This window comes from Eptatretus burgeri, chromosome 4, assembly GCF_056783735.1.
Source record: "Eptatretus burgeri isolate ZD-2024b chromosome 4, Ebu_testis_v1, whole genome shotgun sequence".
NCBI lineage: Eukaryota > Metazoa > Chordata > Myxini > Myxiniformes > Myxinidae > Eptatretus > Eptatretus burgeri.
The window spans coordinates 70,454,112-70,474,111 of record NC_140964.1 but is presented as its reverse complement, the minus strand read 5'-3'; the positions used below and the strand labels follow the sequence as shown (position 1 = coordinate 70,474,111).

The 20,000-nt window shown below is 34.6% G+C and overlaps 1 protein-coding gene across 1 annotated transcript in view; it reads right to left on the bottom strand.

Annotated features, from left to right (window-relative positions):
- RECK (reversion inducing cysteine rich protein with kazal motifs) overlaps positions 1-20,000 on the bottom strand; it is a 198,120-nt gene that overhangs the window by 2,821 nt on the left and 175,299 nt on the right. The window contains exon 20 of the mRNA XM_085878594.1: positions 1,708-1,863. Coding sequence (XP_085734720.1) covers positions 1,708-1,863 — 156 coding nt within the window. The remainder of the gene's footprint in view (positions 1-1,707; positions 1,864-20,000) is intronic.

Below are 20,000 nucleotides of genomic sequence, written 5' to 3'. Positions count from 1 at the left end.
TTTGGGTCCTCAGGGACTTTTGTGTTCTTGGGGTGTTTTGGGTCATCTGGGTCTTCAGGGTATTTTTGGTCCTTAGGGTCTTATGAATCCTCGAGGACTTTTGGGTCCTTGGCGTCTTTTGGGTCCTCTGGATCTTTTGGGTCCTTGTGAAATTTGGGGTCTTTTAGGTCCTCAGGGACTTTTGCGTCATCTGTATATTTTGGGTCCTCAGGAACTTAAGGGTCTTTTGGGTCCTTGGGGTATTTTGGGTCTTTTGGGGTCTTAGGGGTCATTTGGGTCCTTGGGGTCTTTTGGGTCATCTGGGTCTTTTGGATCCTCTGGGTCTTTTCAATCCTCGGGTCTTATGGGTCTTTGGGGACTTTTGGGTCCTCTAGGTCTTTGGGGAGTTTTGGGTTATCTGGGTCTTCAGGGTCTTTGGGTCTATCTGGGTCATTTGGGTTCTTTGTGTCTCTCAGGGTCAGTCTAAAGGATCAAAAGGTACATTCCAATAGTGCATAATTAATGAAGAGACATGCAATTAAGACGCAAAAAGTATCTCACACACACGCACACACCTCATCCATTTACAGTGGAAGATATAAGTGCAGGGACAGGAGGTTTCAATTGAAAACAAGAATGGCACTCGGCAGAGCACATACCACAGCCAGGCTTGACAGTTTACGTATTGTATCTCACTGATTGTCAGCCGGATCTGGAACCAGACCTGAAGCAAAATCTCGTCATTTTGTCCTTGTCACACACCTAACCTCTCCACCGAATTTTGTCTGAATACATTCACAACTATTTGAGATATCCTGTTCACAGACAAACAGACAGACAGGGGTGAAAACATAACCTCCATCCACCTTCAGTGGCAGAGGTAATATCAGATTGAGAAAGGGAGGATGGTGGGAGAGAGGAGTGTGGGAGGATTTGGAGAGAAGGGAAATATTTGAAAGTAGATTGGAGCAAAGGGAGGGTTGGGGAGCAAAGCAGGAATGGAAAACAAGAGGGTTCAACAAATTTTGTGTACACGTGATCCACCTGGTCAATTTGTTTGTCGTACAGAAGCCACCGACTGCACAATAAGGAGACTGTTGATACAAAATAAACTTCGACCTCAAACGGAGCATCAGTTAGGGAAAATATAAATCAACAGGATCCACTGTACCTTTTATCCATTCATCCATTGGGACCATACTCTGTACAGAGCGTTGGTGCTGCCCAAACAGTCTCCTTGGCTATTGGGCACAATCCTGGACGGGTCGCCACTCCGACATAGGATACCAGCAAGCTGGTACTCATTTTGCCAACCTCAGAAGGATGACAGGCAGAGTCAACCCCACCTGGTATTAATTAAACAGCTGAGTGGATTTGAACTCAGGATCCTTGGATCCCAAGCCCACCACCCTCACCGTGAAACCAACACCAGTAAAACTCTGAAAAATACCGAAAATTTCAACCACAGTTGTGTAGTTATTCCGACATGTTTTAAGCCACAAAACCAATGATGAAACCAAAACCAATAATTATATGCAAATACACGATTGTATCTCAAGACGACAACAAATTGGCATTCCAAGGTCATAACAACATTAATTGACCCAAATTATTGCGACTTTTGAATCTTTGGCATTTTTGTCATTACATATTGACTCAATATGTCAGCTCTTCCTCTGCTTTTTGTACACTACGATCAGAGACGACGCTTGTTGATACTTATCGTACCTGCAGAGCCGTGGGCTGCGGATCAATGGGAAGTACGAGTACCACGATGTCACCCTCTATGCTCAGGTATCCGAAGGCATCGCACTGCAGTACAGACACATACCGACGCATCGCTTCCAGGACATCGTGGAGTGTCAGAGGCTCGGGCGCCGCCACCTGCAATGTCAAAATCAATGTCAACAGGATACGTGAAACACACGTGTGGCATGGTTAATCAGGAACACACTAATAGACGACAGTAGGGTGAATATACTGGTTCTCGCTCACTTTTCCCCATGTAAATGAATGGGGGATTTTCAGCGATTCCCTTTTTTTTTCCCTAAAAATAAACCCCCTTTTTATCCGTTTTTCCCTGCTGTGCAGGGGTTTGGCTTTTTGTGAGGCAATGTTTTATGGTCGGATGCCCTTCCTGGACGCCTCTTACAACACAGGGATATGGTACACCTATTCTAACCGGGGCATACACCGGGACCAGTATACTGGTACTCATTTCGCCGACCTCGGAAGGATGACAGGCTGAGTCAACCCCCTGGTGTTAATTCAGCAGCTGAGCAGGATTCGAACTCGGGACACTGGGATCCCAAGCCGCCACCCCAACCACTAAGCCAACACCAGGCTTTGTATATATATATAACCAGGCTATCCCAAGGTATATTTATTTGTCTCCCCTTTAACCTGGAGGTTGATCAGCTCACTCATTGAACCTATAAAGATTTGTTCATTCTCAAATTCCTTCAATAGTTTAATTTTCTTTGCACAATAATCCCCATCTAAAATATTGACAAACAAAACATTTGAATCTTTATATTTTTTAAGATACCCCTTTTGTGCCATTATGAAATGATAAACTTCTCTTAATGATCTCATCTGACCACCGCCCGAGTTGCAAATCATTTTTGTGTATAAACCACGCCATAAAAAAAGTTTTGTTTCAAATGTTTTCAGTTCATGCCGTGAAAATGAGGAAGTGTTTTTTGACACGGTCGTGCTGTGTGGTTTTAGACAGTCATGCTGTGAAAAAATAGGAACTATTCTGTGAGACAAGGTCTCGTGTTTATATTTTATCTCAGAACACGAACTGAAAACATTTGAATCAAAACCATTTTAAGTATGTTTTGTAAATGATTCATACAATCGCCCAGTTATTTTCCAAGCTGTCATTTCCTGTGGCCGCACCCAATGCTTAGGGAATTTCCTCGTCGTTGCCTTATAAGTGATTCACCAGACAAAGTTTCTGCCAGACGGGATTTTCATTTTTACAACTGAGACATGGATGATCTTTCTTCCGATGAAGACAAAAGCTTACTACAGAGTTGGTAAGTTTGTGTTTGGTTTTCTCTTTGAACGATGAAGCAAATGATTATTAATTAAATCATGATAATTCTGATATATATATTTTTTCCCTGACAGGGCATTGGAAGAAATTGAGTTTACGTATCACGACGTGGTTCATGAAATTAATACTCTTATTGAAGAGATCAATGATTTTAGAAGAGAATTGAAAGACATTTTCAATGAGTGGCACGAAGTCTTATCACGTCCTCTGATCTCGAAGGAATTAAACCAATGGTGAGACACGTGTGTGTGTGTCTGTCTTTCTACCTACCTCTCTCTGCTCTTATTGAAGAGATCAATGATTTATAATGACTGGTCTCTGATCTCGAATGAATTAAACCAATGGTGAGACACGTGTGTGTGTGTGTGTGTGTGTGTGTGTGTGTGTGTGTGTGTGTGTGTGTGTGTGTGTGTGTGTGTGTGTGTGTGTGTGTGTGTGTGTGTGTGTGTGTGTGTGTTGCTTTCCCTGTCTGTCTGTCTCTTCATCTATACCCTTGACTTATTTTTTTTTTTTTTCAGCACTATCGCACATCAGCTGTTGAAGCAATCTTGTACAACACATGATTTTCTGGAGGTAAATATTTCTGAATTATTATTAATATCACTCTCTCTTTAGAATGTCGTCTAATGTTGGTTGCATCATTAGTTTGAACGCGGTTTTGTCAGTACACTGGAATTAATTTTATTGACCTTGAAAGGATGACAGGCTGAGTCGGCCTCCTGGTGTGTTAATTCAGTGGTCAACGAGGCTTACTCATATTACCATGTAATTATTATCCACTTTTTGTTTCAAAACAGAATATGGTGTCTGAGTTTCGAAATCACAAGACATCTGGAGAAGATTGCTGGGAAAGATTATACATTCTCGCAAATGAATATTTAATATTTTCAATATTAATAAATTATATTTGTTTTGTATACAATTACTTGATTCTGAATTACAAGAAGAGGATCAAAACATGAAGGGAGGGTAGGTGCGCCCCCCAATGACCCATCACCCCCTCATCCCATCCCTCCCCTCCCCATGTGTGTGTGTGGGGAAGGGTGGGGGGTGGGATGAGGGAGGTGGTGGGTCAAAGGTGGGGGCGCACAGGGGGATGAGGGGGTGGGGCTTGTGTGGGAGGGGCTTGTGTGGGCGGGGCTTCGGTGGGACTTGTGTGGGTGGGGTGTGGGTGGGGCTTGTGTGGGTGGGGCTTCAGGTGGGGCTTGTGTGGGCGGGGTGTGTGTGGGCGGGGTGTGTGTGGGCGGGGTTTATGTGCGTGGGGCTTGTGTGGGTGGGGCTTGTGTGGGTGGGGCTTGTGTGGGCGGGGCTTCGGTGGGGCTTGTGTGGTCGGGATGTGTGTGGGCGGGGTTTATGTGGGTGGAGCTTGTGTGGGAGGGGGTTATGTGGACAGGGTTTATGTGTGTGGAGTTTTTGTGTGGAGCTTGTGTAGACAGGACTTATGTGGGAGGGGTTTATGTGGGCAGCGTTTATGTGCGCAGGGGTTTATGTGGGTGGAGCTTATGTGGGAGGGGCGAATGTGGATGAGGTTTGTGTGGATCAATGGATGGGTGGAGAGATGGGTGGATGGGTGGATGACTGGAGCTTGTGTGGATGGGTGGATAATTTTTTAATTAAATAAACATGTTGTGTGTGGGGGAACTAATTAACTAATCACTAATTATGTGAATATGGGTGGAGCTTGTGTGTGTGTGGAGCTTGTGTGGCGCTTGTGTGGAGCTTGTGTGGTGCTTGTGTCGGGTTTGTGTGTGGTGGGGTTTGTGTGGGGTTTGTGTGGGTGGGGCTTGTGTGGGTGGAGTCAAAAAGGGGCGGAGTCAAAAAATTTCAATTTATTGGAGCTTGTGTGGGGTTTGTGTGTGGTGGGGTTTGTGTGGGGTTTGTGTGGGTGGGGCTTGTGTGGGTGGAGTCAAAAAGGGGCGGAGTCAAAAAATTTCAATTTATTGGAGCTTGTGTGGGGTTTGTGTGTGGTGGGGTTTGTGTGGGGTTTGTGTGGGCGGGGCTTGTGTGGGCGGGGTTTGTGTGGGTGGAGTTAAAAAGGGGCGGAGTCAAAAAATTTCAATTTATCTTTGTCTTTTGTAATTCCTGTGAATAAAATGAACCTAAAATCTCTTCCCCTTCCAAATCATATATCTTATAAGTCCAAGGAACCGTATCTATTACATCAACAATTTTAAAAAGCTCGTTGGTCCATCTTTTCGTATAACCTTTTTCAAAATGAGATTTCCACCTATATATTCTTACGATATCACCAACTTTGAACTTAGGTTTTCTGACATTAATCTCTTTTTCATATTTTAATTTTGTAAATGTTTCTGATGGTTTCATATTTGTTGCCGTGTGAATCGTGTCATTATACTTATCCACAATATCCTGAATAAAAGATGACCATTGTTGTGAACCGAGTTGTGTGAATTTTTTATATAGTCTCTCTTTTAAGGTACGATTAAAACGTTCAACAACAACTGCCTTCCCTTCATTAAAGGTACTGTATAATGTAATACTGTTATTTTTTAGAAAATTCATAAATGTCTTGTTATAAAACTCTCTACCCTCATCAGTCCACAATTTTTTAGGTTTTCTCTTACTTTTATTAAATATCTGTTGAAAAGCTAACATAAGAGTATTACCTGTTTTGTTTTTTAAAGGGACAACCCACACATATCTACTCCTCAAATCAATAACGGTTAAAGCATACTTGTACCCCTTATCATTATTGAGTTCAATCAAATCAGCAGACCAGATATAATCTACTTCCTTGGAATAAACTTTCCTTCTCTGAAACTTTGTGAATATTGGTTTATGTAATTCATCAGCTAATTGCTGTTCAGTCTTAATGGCATCATTAGAGCTTACAAGTTTTTTTGAATTTCCAAGTCCAAGTTTAAATTTAGCACTGATCATCTTCTTCACAATGAACTGATCAACTTTTTCTCTCAAGGTTGGATTTTGTATCAGAGACAAATTATACAACATTTCTCTATCGGCTTCATGCTTTTCTTCCAACGTTGTGGTATTCCCATAATCAATATCGTGTCTCATGCACACTTCATCAACTCTATTGATAGGCTGACTCCAGGATTTAGGATTGTCTGCCTCATCTAATCTTTTATCCAAGTTTGTGCCTGGACCACAGAAAGAATACCCTGGAAGATGTAATTCCCCTGGTATTCCAGTAGTTGTAAATTTACTTCCTGATAAAAACTTTTGTATATCTCCTCCGAGTTTGTGTTTGGAGATAAATTGATTTTTTTTTTTTGAACCACACACCGAACATATACCTTTTTGGATAACCCTGTTATTTTTACTTTTAATATATGAAATATTTTTAGTATTAGTTTTCTTTTTACATTTGAGACAATAACTCATTTATTTATGTGAAAAAGTCCTGCAGAGTGCAAAAACCTTTTAGTTTCCAACATGCACATTTGAATCTTAATTTTTAAAACATAAAGAATCCTAAGAAATGCCTTCACTCTCTCCTCCATTTATTTAAGAAAAAACTTGAATTAAAATGAATAGCTTGACGATGTCAATAGTCTTGAAGAAAATATTGCAAATAGACTTGTCAATTCTTTGTTTTCCTCCTCGGTGGGTTGAGTTATTTTCTGTAATACCGCCAATCTTTTTTGAATCTCACTGGTTTCCATATTTTGATATTTATTTTGTCTCGCTCTTTCCTCCCTCTCCTCCTTCTCTCTCTTCTCTCTTTCCTCCTTCTCTTTCTTCTCCCTCTCCTCCCTCTCTCTCTTCTCTCTTTCCTCCTTCTCTTTCTTCTCCCTCTCCTCCTTCTCTCTCTTCTCTCTTTCCTCCTCTTTCTTCTCCCTCTCCTCCTTCTCTCTCTTCTCATTTTCCTCCTCTTCCCTCTCTTCTTCAACTCCTTCCTCATCCCTTACTATCCTTGAATCGCTTACACCCCATAGAATATTATACATATATTCATCAGGATTTCTTGTTATTCCTGCATCGAAAATAATTTTTTTACAACAGGAAACCAATAAAATTTCTTTTGAATTTCTAAAAGAGCCTTACCTTTTCTTAACTTTATAATTTTTTCATTATTTAACATTCTAATTAAATCTAAAGTTGTCGGTTTATCAACATCAGCATAATGCCAATCTTTTATTGAAAATACCTCATTCTTATGTTGTAGAACATATTTATTAAAATACCGAATACCCTTTTCTTGAAGGTATGCTTGGACACAGAAATGATAATTTTCTTGAAGCCTTCTTGCTGTCATTTATGTATTAGAAATATATGTTAGAATAATATTATGGCACGAAACACCTCCCCATCTTCCCATAGTTAAATCATTTTGTATTTCCTTACTTATTATATATAATCCTGTTTTTTCTGTTTTCATGAGATAAACAAGGGCAAAACCATTATTATATTTACCCTTATTAAATTCTTTTATTTGTTGTTTACTAATCGTGGACCCACAAAACTCATTCTCGATACCAAGTGGATAATATTCTTCCTTACGAGACTGATTTAATTGTTCCAGGTCTTCGAGGTTAATTTTAAATGACCAATTATACCCTAAATCATTCATATCATACCCCCATTGTTCTATTCTCATACAAACGATACGCCCTTCTTTATAAAAATTTATTTTAATTCGAACTGTGAATTCTGTATGACCTGGAGATAATATCAACACTTCTGTATCTTTGGAATACACAGCCGTTTTATTTAAGGATATATATATATTGTGATAAATCGCTTAATCTCACCAAGTCATTCGCGTCAGTCGGGCTTGGATAATTTTTTAATTTAAAAGCATTTTTCATGTTAATATTTTTGGTTATATTATATTTATGTCGTTCAGCCTGTGCCTTTGTGTAATAATTTGATAAATCAATATCCAGTTCTTGAGATACACCAAAGATAGAACCATCTTTACCAACATAAGTCATTTATATTAGATTAAAAATAATATCATAAAATTTTTTATTTTTGTTGAGTTGAAATAACACATATAGACATAATTGACCACAACACTTGGAATTTAATTCTTGGACTTGAAATGTTTGATAAACACCATTCTGTAAGAATTTTATAACTTCAACAGGTGGTGGAAGGCCAAAACTATCAAAATAATATTTGTCTTGACTATTAAAAATACAAACCCAATGAGAACCGTTCCCATTATTATCTTCTAAGTTCATAATAATATTCTTTGTATGTTTCGGCACATTTGTTAATTCATCTCTCACACAAATAACCACATTATGAATTTTTAATTTCTTACAATATTTGACAAGTTGTAAATTTGATGTTGTATTCTTTCCAAATTTTTCCAACCACTCATCAATGCTCATTTATTTATGAGAAAGATATAATCCATTACCTCTTTTCGTTAATTTTACACCTGCTTGTGCAATAGAAGAAAGCATATCTCCAACTAACAATCTCGCTTTATCAGGCAGACCTTCAAGTTTTTCAGCAAAATCTACAATTACGCCACTTCCACTAATTTGTTTCTCCAACTCTTTGTTATGTCTTTCCAATTCTTTTTGAGCCTGGAGTTGAGCCTTCCTTTCGTTGGCAGTTTTCACCGCTGTTGAAATACCACCCGTCAATGCTCCAACCGCACTTAAACCAGCAAATAAAGGAATTAGAAATGGGAGAAATCCTCCACTCGTCTCTCTTATTGAATATTTTTTCAACATTGGTTTTGTCATTTTAATTTTAAGTGAGCCAGTGTCATTCAAGATTTTAACCTGTTCTCTTGTGAGCAAAACATCAATTCTTACTGCTCCTTTTCTCTGAATTGTATTAACGTTAATCGTACAAGGCTTTTGATTTTGAACACAAGATGATAGTTTATGAAGATTGATTTGATTAACATATACCCCAGTTGGTACTTTGCCACTCATTTATTTAACAAAAAATTATGTGAGACTAATCATCACACCATTATCTGTATTAATCTGCAATTCTGTTTCTTCCAAAAGCAAACAATATGTATCAACTTCTTCACTCTCTCCTCTTTCAATGTATAGGGAAGTATCCACTTGATTAGACTTTATAGTTTCCTTTTGCGCGCTCAGGTCAAACGCATAGATTGTATACAAACTTTTAAATGCTGTCATATCCAAAATAGGTTCTTTATTTCCATTACTTTCACACACCTTTTGGTAAGACTTGTATGCTTCAGCAAAATCATTTTTTTCCCAATTAATTTCCAATTTATCTCGTGGATAAAATGTTCCATCTCGAGAAACGCGAAGTTGTTTCACCTTAGCATTATCACTCAATGCATTATTCTTATCAGTCGCAGTATCAGCATCTGGCTTTTTAAAAATGATCCACAGATATCGTGGCTTTCCTTCCAGAACACCCAAATTCCACGTGTAAGTAGTTTGATTGAGTTTAACGTGTTGACATCTTCTTTTGAGGTATGATACACTGAGTGGTTTCTTTGAGTTAAGTCTTCAATTCAACATCTCTTCTGTTTTAAGATTAGGTGTATATTCACTGATATACCAACTCATCTCCTCAATTACAAATTTATTCTGTTCACCAAAAGCACTAGCAACACCAAAAAGCAATCGATTTTCATTATCATTCCTTTGTAGTTGAAATCTAATTTTAACACCATACAGAACTTTATCATGATCACAAAATCCAAATATATCTTTAAGAGGAACCACCACAGTAAAACTATTTTCTGCTTTTGTATCATCATTATACGCTCCTTTCCTTTGAATATATCCAGGGTCTGTGTTTGTTCCCGTTGACATATCAGGAATAAAACCTTCGACAGACCCCTTTCCCATTCTATCACTGAATGTATAGAGTGTAAATTTTATCATTTCAGATACAGCAGAGACATAATCAACCGCTTCAACTTCTTGTGTTCCAATATACAAATGCACACTATCAAACATTTTCCAGAAGAAATCATTTACAAGTGTAGCGTTTGTGTTATTCCCAGCTTTAGTGAATTTAAATTTACACAAGAAACTTTCGGAGAGATTCAAATAGGTTTGTTGATTATTTATTTCAAAACTTTTTGTACCATTCGTATTCCAGTCTGTTCCAGTTATTGCATTTACCTTGAAGTAATCTTCTTTTTTAGTGGAGTTTGAGATAATAATAGTATCATCCAAATCATAGATACTATCAATTGCTTCCATACTTGTATTTATTTAGGAAAAAAGATGTTAAAACTTTTGAAACCCTGATCCAAGTATTTGAATTATTTTCTGTCGTTCTTGGGGGGACAACTGAGTTTTGCCTTTCTTAATTTCTTTTATTGCTTGTAATTTATGAGATTCCTTCTGAGCATCTTTTATACTCTTTACAGCACCTGCTACATTTCCCACAGCAGAAGCAGTTGAACCAATTAGATCTTTATGTTTAAGAATAGTTGAACCAATACCCATGAGAGTATCAATTATCCCATCTCCTCTAAATTGATGTCCAACACCCCTTTGTCTCTTAGGTTTATAGTATCCTCTACCAAGATACATACCTTCACCCTTGTAGTATGGGGAAAGGAACATCCCATCCCCTGTAATTATTTTATATTTTCCCAACTCGTGTTTCCTCACAATAACCATCGTATTTATTTATTGGAAAACTTCACGTAGGTGAATTCTAATAGATATAACTTCTCCATTAAAAGAAATCACACGATTATCTTGGTCGGTTATCCTAAAATTTACTCTGTGTATGGTTTTTCCTGACACAGGTAGATAAACCAAATTTTTGGGTTCCATATTGAATTTATAACCAATTGGGGTTGAGTATGCGCTGAATGAAAATATTGTATTTGTTTTTTTCCATCATTATAAGCACCATCAATCAAATCACAGTGAATTAACACCGAATTTATTCCTGAGGATATTTGAATGACATTATCACTGTAAAACGTCCCATTAGTTTCAATCTTTTTTGAGGAGAAACCCAATAACTCTCTAAATGAATTATCAATTGTGAAATCAACCTTGTAGTTATTTTTAACTTTAATCGTTGATTTTGAAGTATGTTTTTGAATGTTTATAACAATATTTTTGGTTCATCACCCTGTTCTTTCATAAGACGAGCAATTTCGGAAGATATTTGAGAAATCTCATATGCTCCGGGTGAGACTGTTATCGTTTTGTATCCACTTCCGGGATTATAACTAAACTTGTCATTTTTATCAGTTATATTAAATAAGGTATTATAAGTTTCCATGGACAATAAAGATGCCTCATATTCTTTTGTTGTGTCAAGTTGTAGTGGGTATGGGAATGAAGATGTGTGGTTGCTTGTTGTGAAATTGAAACTAAGGATTGTGCTTCTCATCTTATTTAATATGAGATAAAATGTCTTTATATTGAGATTTATTAATTATTTTCATGTTCATCAACTGGTCTAAAATGGCTGATGCTTCAATAAAACAATTGTTATTTCCAGCCTTCTTACTGCTTAACAACAACAACAGTCTATTAACTAATTGCGATGGGTCATTTGGAAGAAAACTAACACCTGAACCAAGGATACTTAAAGCCTGAATAATGTGTTTCTCCTTCTCATTCTTCCTACTTTTACCAGAAAGAATAACCTTATAATTTAGAGTGTTCAGCAGATCAATATATACTCTATCATCATTATTTTCCATATCCAATGGTTTATCAATATACTTTGATTCATCCCTCACAGTTGAACCTTGTCTTCCATCTTTTGTGAGAAGAAACATTAATCTCGGAGTTAGTTTAACAGGGGGTTGAGCAGAACCCAAGAACCTTAATTCATCATTAAATATCAATACCTTTTCTTGAACAAGATGAAATATTGCTGGTTGTTCTGTTGGAATGAGTCCTGCTTTGGTTTTTGAATCCGCTGAATATTCATTGTTTTGAAGAGCATTCACAATATAATCAGGGGGTCGATTAATCTCTTCCACTTGTTGAAATAATTCTTCATCATGATATTCTAATTCTCCAATATGCTCTAATTCTTCCTCCATCATTTGACTGAAATCTTTTAACATTTGTAGCTTTCTGGGAGTATATTCTACTGTGGGAACTGTGGAAACATCTTTCATTTTTTCTTGGAAAGTTTTTAAAAGTGGTTTAAAAAATTTCTCTTGTTTTCTTTCAAATGCTTCTTCGCCCGTTAGTTTCTGTCTGCGTTTCTTCTTTATGTCTTCCTGTTGTTTTACAACTTTTGAAACCAACTCTTGATGTTCCTTAAATCTTCTTGCTCTTTCTTTTACATCCATTTATTTATTGTAAAATATCATTTAATGAATTGTAAAGATCAACAGGGAAATTTTCCTTTTCTTCATCATTCAAGTAGATGTGTTCAAATAAATCCTTTTCTTTAAATATTTCATCAAATTCTTTATTAACATTAATGCGAGTTGTAATTTCTTCTTCACTAATACTTGCATCTCTGCTTTTCATACGTTTGCGTTGAGTTTCTTCATCAACATCAAAACCGAATGATAAAATCTTCACTCCACTCAGATGTTTAATAATTTGTCTCGTTCATTCTGGATTAGTTTCTAATATCCCAACACCACCAGATTTTAGTTTCCTTAACTCACTCTTACAAAGTGAATATTTTGTTGTACCAAGAGAAACCTCCTCAAACATTTGACCTTCATTCCTCAATCGCATATGTTCCTCCACTGAAATATAGTGATAATCTTCACCTTTTACTTCTCCAGGTCTTATTGCTCTCGTTGTTGTTGATACAATGCGTATCACGGGGTGTTCTTCAAGTAAATTTACAATATTCTCATTTGTACTACACAAGAACCTTGATTTATGAAAGTTTTTTCCAGAAGCAGATTTACCCACAAGAATTATAATAATAGTTGTCATTTATATATGTAATTGTTTAAAAAAAAAAAATATATCCCTTAATATCTCATCTTGTTTCACAACAATATATTTATATTTTTCAGTCGTGTGCTTCATGTAATCCTCAAATTTCTTTTTACTACATAATGTAGAACAATTATCTCTCCAAAAATTATTGATATCTATTGAATTTAACTTGAATAAAATAAAAGTATTAGCATTGTTTCTGATGGAACGACGAGGAAGTTGAAAGTACGATTGACTAAGATAAATACAATTACAAGAAGAATGTCTCCCTCTTGTGTAGTAGCTGTCCATTACCATTTGGTTTCTCTCATTAACACAATCATCAAAGATAACGAGGTTCTTTTTGATTTATCCAAATCTTGGGGAGACGGTATATCATCCGTATTATCACTAAGAATACAAGTTATAGGATTTGATTTCTTTTTACATCTCTGTGTATCACAAAATAGTTGAATTATATCTTCAATGTTATAATCATTTAGGTTTTTTTGGCGTTTAAATAAACCGATTATATCTTCTTTTTGAAGACCAGCATTAAAACCTTGTGAGAGTAGTTGATACTCTGGTTGAAAACTCGACTTTGTGAAAATTATTAAATTATCATAATCTAAAAAGTTGGGAGTGAGGAGCATTTTTAAAAGTAAGCAGGTTTTTCCACATCCACTTGAACCAACTATGAGACATCTTAATGAATTTGGGAGATTTTTATGGTTGTTAAATTTTATCTTATTTTCCCAAATAGGTAAAAAATCATTCATTTATATATTTGAAAAATAGGTTATTTAATTTATTATTGGCTTTTTTAGAAACTCTATATTTTATCCTAAGTTCAGGTTTAATTTCAAGATAATCCATTATTTTATTTATACAATATCTTGTGTTGATATTTCCCTGAAAATTACATCCATGAATAATATACAACAACAATCCTTTGAACATTTCTCTTATACGTTCAGTTTCTTCCCTTGTAAGGAAAGGTGTGTTATCACCCTCATACTTTACATTCATTTCTCTAATCAATCTTGTAAAGTAATTCATTTTTGGTGTAAATCTAAAAGAATTATTTTCCTTTTTATATTTTTTATTATCATTAATTAAAAGATAATCACAGAATATACATTGTTTATAGGCTTTTGACTCTGTGTTTAATCCCCGTCTTTCACACGCAGGACAATTCTCAAATTTGTCATATGGAGAATCGGGAAAGTCTCGCATATTTATAAAGTAAAACTTTACTTAAACTGAAATTCATCTATACATTCATCTGAAATACATATGAAATTCATCTGAAATTCATCAGTTGTATATTACCATCGATATCGATATACTTTTTTTCATTATCAGATTCAACGACAACATTTTTTATATTAAAGGTAATTTTAAAATGATCGTTAATTACTATTGAACGAAATGTCATTTCACCTGATATATTAACATCCTTTATTTCATCAGGATTTACATCTTTAGGGTTGTTGAAAAAAATACAAATTTCTCCTTGCATATTACAGATGGTCTTATCTTTTCTTTCTAAAGCTTCATCCATAAGGTTTTTGTTTTTTGATACTTTTTCTTGTTTCATTGCTTTTTCTAGTTTTGAATATATTACTAGAAGGAGAGGAGAAACTTTTGTTAGAGATACTTTAATTGATGTTCTACCAGGTATACTAAAAGCCCTTCCACTGAAGGAAATTGAAGAACTCATATTATTTACCATAATAGTTTTTATCCAATAGTTGTTATATTTATCTTTGTTCAATTTTACATCCTTGACATATTTCTCAGTATCTTTAACAAATGAAGAGATTGATTGAAACTTGTCTTTTGTGTCTTGAAACATTGTATTTATTAAGTGAAAAAGTTGGAGGATAAAATGGTTTTAAGCACAGATTCACCTGTAAAACAAACGAAATTTTCATCAAGAAAATTTTAGTTTAAGCAAAGATTTATTATATAAATATGGTGAATACAACATACTGCGATGTTTGTAATCACGAATATAAACATTATAGAAAACACCTCCGAACCAACAAACACACATTTAATCTGTTTCATAAAATATCTCCTCTTGAGTTGGAAAGAAAACATTGTGATATCTGTTCAAAGGATGTTTTGAAGAGTAGTTATAATAAACATCTTCAATCACAAAAACACAAGAAAAATGAGTTTAAACTAAAGGGAGACTATTATATTGAAAACACTGATGGGGCATTTAAAGGGCATATAAAAATAAGGATTTTTCAATTTGGAGAACCCGGTCCATCATCAATAGCTGAATCAATTGAAATAGTGAAACCCGATGTTGAAAAATTTATTAAAAAGACATTAAAAGAAATGAAAACTTTAAAGTTTTATATGGGAGTGAAAATGAATATGAAAAGACAAGATGAAGAACAAACTCCTTATATGAGAACAGATCTTTATTTTATAACATCATTTCAAGATTTTTTGAATAGTGGGGTTTATGAAGAACTATCAAGACAAGAGGAGGATGTTGATAATACAGTGGTAGGAAGTGGATTCAATATTTAAAAAATCATCTTTTTAGATATACACATTCTAAAATCAAACCCTCTTAAAGCTTCTTCTTATATTGAATTACCAAAAGAAATAAAACTAAAGAAGGCAGTTGTTAATATTAAGAATAATGATAATAAATGTTTTCTCTGGTCTGTTCTTGCTCACTTTCATCCACCAAAATGTAATTCAGAAAGAGTAAAACAATATATGAAATATGAGAATACCTTGGACATTAAAGATTTTAAATTCCCAATGCCACTTACAGATATTCCTAAATTTGAGAAAAAGAATAATCTTTGTATTAATGTATATGGATTAACGGATACAAACAAAGTTCAAATATTAAAAATTTCAAACAACTATAAAAATGAAGAAACACACATTGATCTTTTATATTTTAGTGTTGGAAAGAATTCACATTACACATACATCAATAATTTATCAAGATTAATCTCTTCTCAAGTATTCAGAACAGCAAACAAAATATATCCTTGTAAGCGATGTCTTAATTCATTTCATACAAAAGAACGATTAGAACAACATTCAAAATATTGCAGTAATCATAAATCAGCTGTAATTACAATGCCTAAACCTGGTGAAAAGATTTCTTTTGAAGATTATAATAAATCTATCATGCACCCATTTGTGATATACGCTGATTTTGAGTGTATCCTTAAAAAGATTAATACTGCTTCTCCTAATCCAAAAGAATCATATACAAATAAATGTCAAAAACATATTCCTTGTGGTTTCTGTTATTATATCAAATCATCTGTTGGAGAAAAGTATAACAAACTTGAACATTATCGTGGACAAAAAGCTTCACAAGAGTTTGTAAAACGATTAGAAAAGGATTGTATAAGACTCACTAAATTAATGAAAGAAACAAATGAACCGATGAAATTAACCAAAGAAGAAAAATTAGAATTTAGAAAGAACAATATCTGTCATATTTGTGAGGGGGAAATTAAGGAGTCAAAAGTTAGGGATCATTGTCATCTTACTGGGAAATATAGAGGTCCCGCTCATTCCTGTTGTAATCTTAATTATAAATTACCTTCTTTTATTCCAGTCTTTCTTCACAACAGCGCCAACTATGATACACATCTATTTATAAATGAACTTTCAAAAACACCAGGGAATATTTCTGCCATAACAAACACAAGTCAAAAGTATATTTCATTTACAAAAATGATATTCACAAAACCTATAACTCGTATTCGGTTTCTTGATTCTTACAAGTTTATGGGAACACCACTAGCCTACCTCGCATCAAATCTAAGCTCCACGGACTCTTTTCCAAATCTTAATTCATTCTTTCCAAAAGAGGAAATTCTCACTAAAGAGGAAATTCAGATTAAAGAGAGAATTCAAAGTAAAGAGGAAACTCTAATTAATGAAGAAATTCTAACTGAAGATGAAATTCTAATTATAAAGAAAATTCGAACAATGAATGAAATTCTAACTAAAGAGGAAATTCTGATTAAAGATGAAATTCTGATTAAAGAAGGAATTCTTACGAGAGAGGAAATTCAAACAAGGAATGAAATTCAAAGTAAAGAGAAAATTCTTACAAGTAAGGGAATTTATCCTTATGATTATATGGATTCATTTATGAGATTTAAAGAAACACAACTTCCATCAAAAGAAAGTTTCTACAATAACCTTTATGAAGAAGAGATAAGTGATAAGGAATATAAACACGCACAAGAAATATGGAAATTATTTAAGATAAAGAACCTTGGAGAATATCACGATTTATATCTAAAAACATGTTTTATTGTTAGCTGATGTGTTTGAAGCTTTTAGATCACTCTGTCATAATAAAAATTGTTATGGATTAGATCCTGCCCACTATTTCACAGCTCCTGGTTTAGCTTGGAGTGCAATGTTGAAAATGACAAAACAAGATATAGATTTAATCAGTGATGTTGATATGCTTTTGATGATTGAGAAGTCTAAGAGAGGTGGAATATCACAAGTATGTTCAAAAAGATATGCTAAAGCAAATAATAAATATCTTCCAAATTATGATAGTGAAAAAGATAGTAATTATTTGATGTATTTTGATGCTAATAATTTGTATGGATGGGCAATGTCTCAATCTCTGCCTTATGGTAAATTAGAGTGGGTGGAAGAAAAGGATTATGAAAAGGCTTTGATGAATATTGTTATTTCTTCTCAAGAGGAATTGAATGACGAAGAAGAAGGTTATTATTTTGAAGTTGATTTGAGGTACCCGAGTGATCTTCATAATAAGCATAAAGATCTTCCTTTTGCATGTGAGAAAGAAACCCCAAAGAAAGAATGGTTAAGTGATTATCATAAAAGTTTTAATATTAAAGGTAAATCAACAGAAAAGTTATTAACAACATTCTATGATAAAGAGGGATATGTTTTGCATCAGAGAAGCTTAAAACAGTTTTTGAGAGAAGGATTGAGAGTAGCTAAAATTCATAGAGTTTTAAAATTTAAACAAAGTCCTTGGGTGAAAAAGTATATTCAATTCAATACAGATATGAGAGCAAATACAAAAGTAAAATTTGAAGTGGACTTTTATAAATTAATGAATAATGCTGTATTTGGAAAGACTATGGAAAATGTTAGAAACAGGCAAAACATTAGATTCGCAACATCTTGGAAAGAAGCTTCGAGATTGATAAATAAACCAAGTTTTGAGAGAGAAGAGGTTTTTTCAGAGAACTTTTCTGCAATTCATATGAAAAAGGAAAGTATTGTAATGGATAAACCAATTTATATTGGAACAGCAGTTCTTGATTTATCAAAGATATTGATGTATGATTATTTGTATAATGACTTAAAGAAAGAGTATGGTGAAAATGTTTCATTGTTGTATATGGACACTGATAGTTTTATCCTAGATATAAAAACTGATGATGTTTATGAAGATATGAAGAAAAATATTGGAGTATATGATACAAGTAATTTCAGCAAGAAGAGTGAGTTATTTTCCAAAAAGAATGAAAAGGTTATTGGTAAGTTTAAGGATGAGTTGGGTGGAAAAGTAATGAGTGAGTTTATTGGATTGAGAGCAAAGGCATATGCTTATAAGTATGGTGATCAGATTGATAAGAGGTTAAAGGGAATAAAGAAATATGTAATAAAGAAATCAATAACTTTTAGAAATTATTATAATTGTTTGATGAATAAGAAAGAAGAATACAGGAAAATGAATACAATAAGAAGTTATAAACATAACATATATAGTGAAGAAGTAAATAAAAAGGCATTAGGAGCCTTTGATGATAAGAGATTTATTTTAGATAATGGAATAGATTGTGTTCCATATGGATATTGTATGATAGAGTGTATAAAATAGATTGCGTTTTAACGATGGGAAGATGGGTTAGGGTTTTTTAAGGGCTACCGCCGTGTTTTTTCACAATATATAAATGGTTAAACCAAGTATTAATCAAACTAAAGAGTGGAGAAAATCTCAGTCTTGGTATATAAATGGAAAACATAATGAATGTGAAAAATATCAAATAAGTCTTATTGAAAAAATAACTAAAACAAAGGTAAATAAAACAAATAAGCGAATCAATTTAAAAAGTAGTAAGTTGGAGGATGGAAAGAAAAAAATGAATATCCTTGAATGGACTGAAAACTTTGATGGTTATCAATTGAACAATGAAAAAACAATTTACTATAATCTCAAAATGATATGTGGCTCAGGAGGTGGTCAAACAAGAGCATTAAGAGAAGTTTATCATTTCGTAATGGCACAAAAGGGGTATCTTAAAAAATATAAAGATTCAAATGTTTTGTTTGTCAATATTTTAGATGGGGATTATTGTGCAAAGAAAATTAAACTATTGAAGGAATTTGAGAATGAACAAATCTTTATAGGTTCAATGAGTGAGCTGATCAACCTCCAGGTTAAAGGGGAGACAAATAAATATACCTTGGGATAGCCTGGTTATATATATACAAAGCCTGGTGTTGGCTTAGTGGTTAGGGTGGCGGCTTGGGATCCCAGTGTCCCGAGTTCGAATCCCGCTCAGCTGCTGAATTAACACCAGGGGGTTGACTCAGCCTGTCATCCTTCCGAGGTCGGCGAAATGAGTACCAGTATACTGGTCCCGGTGTATGCCCCGGTTAGAATAGGTGTACCATATCCCTGTGTTGTAAGAGGCGTCCAGGAAGGGCATCCGACCATAAAACATTGCCTCACAAAAAGCCAAACCCCTGCACAGCAGGGAAAAACGGATAAAAAGGGGGTTTATTTTTAGGGAAAAAAAAAGGGAATCGCTGAAAATCCCCCATTCATTTACATGGGGAAAAGTGAGCTAGAACCAGTATATTCACCCTACTGACGACGATAAAGAGCAATCGCAGATTGCAGACCCTCACCAGGACTTGTTTTGTGTGGTGTGTGGACAATACAGCGGACAAACAGACCATTTGGGTTCATATTGCTTCGATTCATGTTCCAATCATTCGTATTTTATCAACGTACTCACATTCTCAAGAGTACATCCTTTATAGACATATTCATATTCTGATATGAATTACTTTATAGATGTACTCACATTCTATTGTACATACTTTCGAGAGGTATGCAGTTGAAAAAAGATTAACACACA